Source organism: Austrofundulus limnaeus, unplaced genomic scaffold, assembly GCF_001266775.1.
Source record: "Austrofundulus limnaeus strain Quisiro unplaced genomic scaffold, Austrofundulus_limnaeus-1.0 Scaffold73, whole genome shotgun sequence".
Lineage (NCBI taxonomy): Eukaryota > Metazoa > Chordata > Actinopteri > Cyprinodontiformes > Rivulidae > Austrofundulus > Austrofundulus limnaeus.
This window is the reverse complement of record NW_013952475.1, coordinates 1,568,197-1,576,200: the sequence shown is the minus strand read 5'-3', so window position 1 is coordinate 1,576,200 and position 8,004 is coordinate 1,568,197. Positions and strand designations below refer to the sequence as shown.

At 37.9% G+C, this 8,004-nt stretch overlaps 2 protein-coding genes across 2 annotated transcripts in view; one reads left to right on the top strand and one right to left on the bottom strand.

The window, feature by feature from the left end:
* Positions 1–18: 18 nt before the first annotated feature.
* smim7 (small integral membrane protein 7) lies at positions 19–1,811 on the bottom strand. The gene is made up of 5 exons (XM_014010799.1): positions 1,714–1,811; positions 1,455–1,496; positions 1,322–1,374; positions 766–856; positions 19–550 (listed from the first exon to the last, which is right to left on the bottom strand). Exons 1-5 carry the CDS (start codon positions 1,737–1,739, stop codon positions 535–537), a joined length of 228 nt encoding a protein of 75 aa, XP_013866253.1. The 5' UTR covers positions 1,740–1,811; the 3' UTR covers positions 19–534.
* Positions 1,812–2,776: 965 nt separating this feature from the next.
* tmem38a (transmembrane protein 38A) overlaps positions 2,777–8,004 on the top strand; it is a 9,555-nt gene continuing 4,327 nt past the window's right edge. The window contains exons 1-4 of the mRNA XM_014010798.1: positions 2,777–3,068; positions 5,690–5,846; positions 5,941–6,125; positions 6,895–6,982. Of these exons, the coding sequence (XP_013866252.1) occupies positions 2,942–3,068; positions 5,690–5,846; positions 5,941–6,125; positions 6,895–6,982 (557 nt within the window). The 5' untranslated portion in view covers positions 2,777–2,941. The remainder of the gene's footprint in view (positions 3,069–5,689; positions 5,847–5,940; positions 6,126–6,894; positions 6,983–8,004) is intronic.

Here is an 8,004-nt window from a genome sequence, read left to right as displayed (position 1 = left end):
GTATAAGAACTCCAAAAATTTGCCTAACGGGAAAAATTTATTCTTTATTTAGAGTGAGAARACCTTATATTTAATTACAGCTCATTTAATTTGCATAAAGAGTTTTAAACTTGAAAAACAGCACAGATCTGATGGATAAAAACTGAGTGTTTTTCTACAAGAAAAGAACTGAAATTACAGTAACACTTCTGCTGAATCCAGCTTCAGTGACAGCTGTGAAGAAATAAAAGAAACATTTCTAACATGTCGAAGACAAACAGGTAGGACTCCTGAAGAAGAACCAGACGACCAGCAAAGATGGGAAAAGTTACAGCTGCAACGAGAAGGTAAAAAATTTACAACTTCTGGAAGAAAATAAACAGGTTTCATTATCTCCAGTCCAGCCTCAAAGAAATTTACAATTATTGGGTTGTAAACAAAACGGAGCAATATTGCAATGAAAAGGMGCAAAAAAGAAGTAATCAAGGAGATGTTTGTAGCGTTTTTCTTGAGGAGTTAATTTTCAGGAGGAGGTCCAGTCGCCCCAAATACTGATCATGATCCAAACAATCTGAAATTAAAAAAAAACATTCTTCTGGTTAGAAAAATGTTTCCTTTACTTTTAGGAATTAGTTTGTGTCACGTGAAGAATAACATAAACTGGAAACAAGTTTGAACACGAGAGGTTATAAAATCCCTGCTTTATGAAAATAYCCAGAGTACTGGGCTGGAAACCACTTGACAGTTTAACATCAGGGATTATCTCACAAACACAGAGATACTCACACGACCATGCAGAACATGATGAAGAAGTTCCACAGGGCGATGAAGATCCTGAAGTATCGCAGGCTGAGCAGGAACTCTCTGATGTTGTCGCCTGAGAAATAAAATCAAGATTGTTTGAAGTAAATGAAAATAAAACAAGTCCTGCAAATAAAATCCTACTTTGGTAACAGCATTCTTTTTCATTTGTAATAAATAATATATTAAGAATTTTAACCCCTAATTGTTCAAAAAGAATGTCTGGTTTTATGGTTTTAACATTCTATTAAGAAATGCATTTTACTGACATACAAAATTTGCTGTTTTTCAATGGAATATTGTGTGTACTCYATGTAAAATTTAGTTTGTAACAAATTTCTTGAAACTGGACTGTCAACTGTGATGTWTGATACAATGTGTCATTTTCAAAAGTATTTTGTTTGTGTAGTTTCAAATGCTTTCAGTAAAAAAAAAAAGGGGGGGGGGCAAATACATATAGCTGTGAAATACTTGAGTATTTGTAGATATCTTCCATCCCTGCCTGGCAGAGTGTTTTTATCTCTAACACACACACACACACCTGTTGTTGGTGCTCCGGACTCATCTCCAAATCCCTGCGACTCTTTCCTCTTTCTGTAAAACAGTTAGCATTAGCATCAAACTGAGACTGATACTCAGTGTAAGGTTTATTACCTAACCATGGTCATACTCACAGCTTGAAATTCAACACAGCCCCCGCGTTCACAAGTAAAGTCCTAACGAGCAAAGAGGAAAAACAATCCAGTTAACAGAGACGATTTGAGAGCAAATTATGAGCTAACACTGACTGTTAGCTGCTGAGCTGGCATTAACTTTTCACGAGCCACAACAATATTTTATGACTTAAAAATGASACGACAACATAAATACTAACTACGACAGTCACTCAAACTTTGCTTCAAGGTAGAAACGGGAAAACGATTGATTAAATACCCGAAAATAAGGAGGTCCCCGAGCATTTTGTCAACACAAGTGACCCACTTCCGTGTTTCTTGACGCAATCAGAAATGTATCCAATAGGAACTCAGTGCGCAGTTAGCGACAGTCCTGGGTTATATGCCCTCAGTTTGGACTGTCAGGCGCAGACAGGCTCGCAAAGAAGACAGCATTTTCAAAATAAAACCTGCAAAAATACCAAATGAMCAATCATCATAATGTTTGATAATACATTTTATAACACTCGAATGTTAAATTGATTAAAAATAAATCTRTAATCCCTAATCAATTTATTTAGTGTTTATTTTTMCATGTTTTCTTYGAAAAACAAAGGTYRAAAAATATAATTAACGTCTTAAAGTAATGCAACAGTAATTGATCAATATTACACAACAAACCTTTACACAACCAAACCAAAATATATATTTAAAAAAAATAATTAGTGTTGTTAAAAGTGTGTACTTAGCGCCCTCTAGTGGCCATGAATGTTTCAACTATTTAGACAATATTATAAAATTAGATTTTTTTTTTCATAAAAAAAATTCAATAAGGAACACAAAATCTTATTAGCGTACATTAAGGCAATTTTGACAACACCTTATCAATAATAATTACCAATAAATAATTTTTGCTTGATTCTGAGGAATGTCAACACCAAAGGTTGGGATTAGATCGGATCATTGAGCTGTGAGACACGCYTGGAGAAACATCTGATGCGGATTATGGACGTTTCTGTTCCAAACAGATGAATTATTCTGTGATTYTATTAAATATGGATACACCGTTTTTCTGCTCTGCCTCCGGGCCGCATTAAGCATCGATCAGCATCTTGTGGTCCGGTTCGGGACCATCACATATCAGCCTTATTTTTGTTTTCCTGCTCGATGTGGAGCAGCTGAAGGCTGCTATCCGCTCCGGAGGAGCAGCTGGCCTGGAGGAAGAGGATGATGAAGATGATGATGATGATGATGATGATGATGATGATGATGATGATGATGATGATGATGCAGCTGGGGGTCTGGATATGAGTGGTATTAATAGGAGGGTTTGAGTCTCTCAGGCTTCACAGAGACCGGGGGGGCTCGGTGGAGAGTCGCAGGCTCGGGGGGCTTCCGATCCAAACTGCGCAACTGGACTAATAATAATAATAGTAATAGTAATAGTAAAAAACACAAAACAGGACCTTTTTTTTTACATTTTATTTTTTTGATCATCAGACATAAACATGGAGAACGTGCTGGCAGTTCTTAATTTGGGGGARTTAGCCCACGCTTTCTCCAAAATGGGAATGTTTCCTGTGTTTGACCTGGCTTATTACATCGTCTCCATCCTCTACCTCAAATATGAACCAGGTGAGAAGCTTTAATCTTACTTTTATAACTGTTCTTTTATTTATTTTCATTTATAAATCATTTGTATTACAGGATGCATGCTTGTCTTACACTCAACAGAAATGTGTCACTAGTTTGCAAATTAATAGTTTTATTGTTATTTTAAAGGTTTGCGAGACTTAAATAGTCCCTGCCTCAATTATTTTCTTTAAAGCATGACCTTTTACATAAACTGCAGCTCTGCTTGTTTTAATGTGACAGACTGTATGTTGATGCTGCTGACTGACCTCCCTATTATAGTAGGAAATCCCTAAGAGAGAATTAAAACCTCTCAGGGGTTTTTTGTTTTTTGGGCTGATTTTTGTTGAGATTGAACTGAGCTGCAGAGCCTGAAGGAGYCTGAAACCTGAGCAAAGGTCTCTGCATACCAGCAAGAAATAGAAGAGCCTGAAATAGACAGAGCCTKCAAAAAGCCCCTCACTGATGAGCTGGAGAGGAGTTTTGTATTTGCACTGAACATAAAAGATGTCAGAAGCAGCTGGATTGAGTCTGATTTAGCCGTTTCTGGGAGCAAGAAGTGGGTTTTCATCAAACTGGGGGTCAAAGTTCACCCTGATGGAAACAGTCCAGCCTTTGTTTTCTTGAGCTTTTAGCAGAGATGAAACCAAACAAGGAGTTTGAAGTGAAATCTCTTAAAAGCAGCTCCAAACCCAGTGTGTGTTTCCATCACACAGACTTTTCTCAGCCCTGCAGTCACAAACACACCGAGTTCAAACAAATTAACTTTTTGGCCTCTAAATATATTACTACATTTATTTTGAACAGTTGTTTCCATCAAATTAGAGCAAAAGCTGGGAAAAAAAGAGAGCTACAGGGAGCAGCTTGTTGCTCAGTCAGCATCTCTGTGCGGTTTGGTGCATTATGGGTCATGGATGACAGGTTTGGGCTAAAATAAAGTGTTGCATTTGCAATGAGCACACAGATGGAGGCGTGTGAACTCTGTTCTGCTTCCTCCTGCAACGTGTTTCTGTCCGTTCGACTTCAACGCCACAGAATTTTCATGCCAACGATTTGGAAGTCAAATGACTCYTGCTGCCAGCTCTTGTGAGGTCACCTGTCCTCGCCGCTGTGGGGACCAGTTCACGGCACACGTTACAGGAGCACATGAATGAGTTTTTAAATGTAAGGCAAGGAGAGACAAGTGTGAGGTCAGAGGTCACGGATGAGATTTATTAATAGACAGGGCAGCATTTCGCAGGATCACGTTGCTCTCAGGCTGTTGCACCACGACACCCACCCCCCCCCACCCACCTGTTGTTGGAGATCCTGGTCAGGATCTGGGTCCAACGTGTGGATCTATATCCACAAAAATCACACACGCATCTTTGAAGTTAAACAAAACATCGTGTTTATTAAGATTGATCAATCCAAATACAAAGACAGGATGATTAAAAGTTTAATTTCAAAATAAAAGTCCCAATCAGCTAATAAAAAGGCATGATATAACAAAAAGGTACATAAACAATGTGCAGAATGTGAAACAAACTCAACAAAATTAGGGTCAGATCTAGAGAAATTAGGCTAAAAAATACTTAAAATCAACAGGAGACAAAAAAGAAATTTAATTAATGGCAAGAAGGCATAATTTCATATTTAATGCTAGAGTTTTAAACCCTTTTACCTGTAAATAACATTATGCACCATCTCATCTATTAAGTCATATTATAGAGCTCAGAGGATCACCAAACTTATTTAAATGTCTGTAAAACTGACTGAGTTAGAGACTTTTACTTATTGGTTAAAAACATGAAATTGAATGATCTGACTCAACCCGTTTTGTCTGTGAAGAGGTTTTAGAATCTGTAAATGTAAATAATCAGCTGTGAATTCAATAATGAACGCCTGTTTCTGGAGTCAATATTAGTCCAGGATGAAAACGTGTTCAAACAGGGTGTGTCCTGAAATATGAAGCAGGGTGTAGATAACGATACAGCTCACACACACACACACACACACACACACACACACACACACACACACACACACACACACACACACACACACACACACACACACACACACACACACACACACACACACACACACACACACACACACACTGGATGCACCGATAAAAAGTTTTCACACTTAACTGTTTGAGACTCAGTAATAATTTTGTATCTGTAACAAGTAATGTATTAAGTAAATAAACTAATATTTGAAATAAAAAGTTTTTCTGCAGATTAAAAACATTTCTAAAACGGTGTTTACAGTGAGATTATCAGATTCTAATGAGACTTATTAAATAAATATTTTTTAATAAAGAGATTTTTCTCTATTTGTCTGGAAATAAATGAAATGTACAAATTGATGATTTTCATGGAAAATTTAAAACTTAAAGGATTTAAAGGTGTTGTTTTCAGTTTACCACTAGATGGCGCCAAAGTTAGKCCTTTTAGAATTATTAACCTGCTAAAGTTAGTTTTCTTACACTTTTCCCTCCCTATTACACTTTGTTTATCAACACTAGTTTTTGTATTGTTACAATGCTCCATTTAACTRTCTTTAAGTTAAAAAGAAAATGTTCTGAGCCTCCCCAACGTTCCCTGACAGCCTCTTTTTTTCCATCTCCTGTGCTACAGGCTCGGTGGAGGTTTCCCGCAGGAGTCCCGTGGCCTCCTGGCTCTGTGCCATGCTCTACTGCTTCGGTAGTTACATCCTGGCAGACATCATGCTRGGGAGCAGCCCCGTCGACTATTTCCAACACAACAGCCACATCCTGCTGGCCTCGGCTGTCTGGTGAGGAAGGTTCCCTCAGTTAAATCTGCTTTGTTCAAACTATTAAAAACGCAAATAAMTGTTCAGGGTTTAACTCATGTTGAAATTCAAACAGGTATCTGATCTTTTACTGCCCCCTGAACCTCTTCTACAAATGCGTGGCTTTCCTGCCGGTCAAGCTGGTGTTGGTCGCCCTGAAGGAGGTCGTCCGCGTCCGTAAGATCGCTGCAGGTGTTCACCACGCCCACCARGCCTACCATCACGGCTTCTTCATCATGGTGATCGTTGGATATGTCAAAGGTCCGAGTTTTACAATAATAATTGTCTTTAAACAGACAGATTGTGTGTTTTCCATGTTTTAACATGCAAACATAGCTCTTTTTCCTTAAAAAAAAGCTAAAAGAGCCACTGCAGAGAGATCAAAGAGCCACACCTGGCCCCGGAGCCACAGGTTGCAGATCCCTAACCGAAGCCCTCTATAGGATCATTTTTAAAACTTTTCACCTAAATAAAATATCTCCAACTTAAATCAGACACTTTTACAATTTGAAAGCCTGATTGAACAACTTCTACTCAACATTTCTGTTTGTTCCAACAGCAATACGATTAACTGTAAGCACCTTTTATTACAGTAACAAGTTATTTCATGTAATCTGCACTAATAAGAGCTACCAACGAATAAAGACAAAGGTGGAGGAGCTTGTCAACCTCATAAATTTTGACATTACAGTATAGTGAGAAGCTTTTTTTGTTGTTGTTACGTTTGACAAATCAACATTAGAAGTTTAAATGAGCTCCAAATAAAAACAGGATAAATTATTTGTAAGAAAACTGCTAAATAGCTTCTGGATACCCTGTTAAATCAAATTCCAAATCATGCTCCTGCTGGATTTCATGAAGCAGAATCAACTYTAGAAACTCTGCTGAAGTAGAGAAAGACACTGCAGGTGCTGAACTTGATGATAATAATAATTGTTTTAAAAATGTCACTGAAGCTGGATAAAAATGGAGACACGGATGGTTTTGGCCTAATTTTTTTCCCCCTCGATGTCTATTTTTATCCTCTCAGGATCTGGAGTGGCGCTTATGTCCAATTTTGAGCAGCTGCTGCGCGGTGTGTGGAGGCCCGAGACCAACGAGATCCTCAGCATGTCATTGTGAGTGAGCGTGTGTTTGTGGATAATAAAAAAATCATCGCTCCTTTCTGAACTATACTAGTTTTAAACTAGACTTGGGTTTTTACGATGTAAAAACAAGTGTGCATTGCCATGTAGCATGTCATTGCCTGCAGCAGTGGACTTGCAGAATGAACTTTGACCAAATTCAAATGTGTTTTCTATACCAGCTTGTGCCTGTCACATCAGCAGGTGTTTGTAATTAAGGTAATTGTGTGACAATGTGAAGTTTGAAGAGATTTTTGTTAAAGTTGCAGTAGCTGGACTTGAACCCTGATCTCCCATTTGAAAGCCCACAGTGCTCATCATGAGACATTAGGAGATGTGGCAAAGGACAATCCCAGGGATTGGATTGTATATATACAGAAAAGGTTTACCTTGCCAATGCAATTATTGACACTTAAGTGCAATATATTACAGCAATAGGACAACATAACGACAGTATTGCAGTAAAACATCAAAATACAATCATATTAATATTGTAATCACTGAACTACTGAGTTTAAATAGTATGAAACTATGGTGCAGTACCATATGTGTAGAGGCAGCAGGGGGCAGTATTGGACCAATACAAGGCTCCATTGACTGCCATTATAATTTATTAAACATTAATATTTCAAAAACTAAAAGTTTTACAGGCACCAAAAGGCATAGACATCATTTGGCACAGGGGCTTTAAAAATATAAATTACAATGGCAGCTCTAGGACAAAGTATGCAGGAGGAGAAGCATGGCAAAGTTGAGATGATTGGATGGGAAACGAATCACAATAGTGTGCATTGCATTGGCAATGCACACTGATTATGTGCAAACATTTATTAAGCTGCAGCTGAAGGTAAAGGCAGAATGATGTCATTGCCTGTGTCTCTGTGTGTGCAGGTGTTTGTCTGTTAGCAAACTATCCCATCAACCAGTGGATTTAAAGGGAGCCACGATTAGTTGTAACATTAGACTTTATTTGATAAACATCTATTTTAACTGTAAAATAAAGACTGTAAAAATAC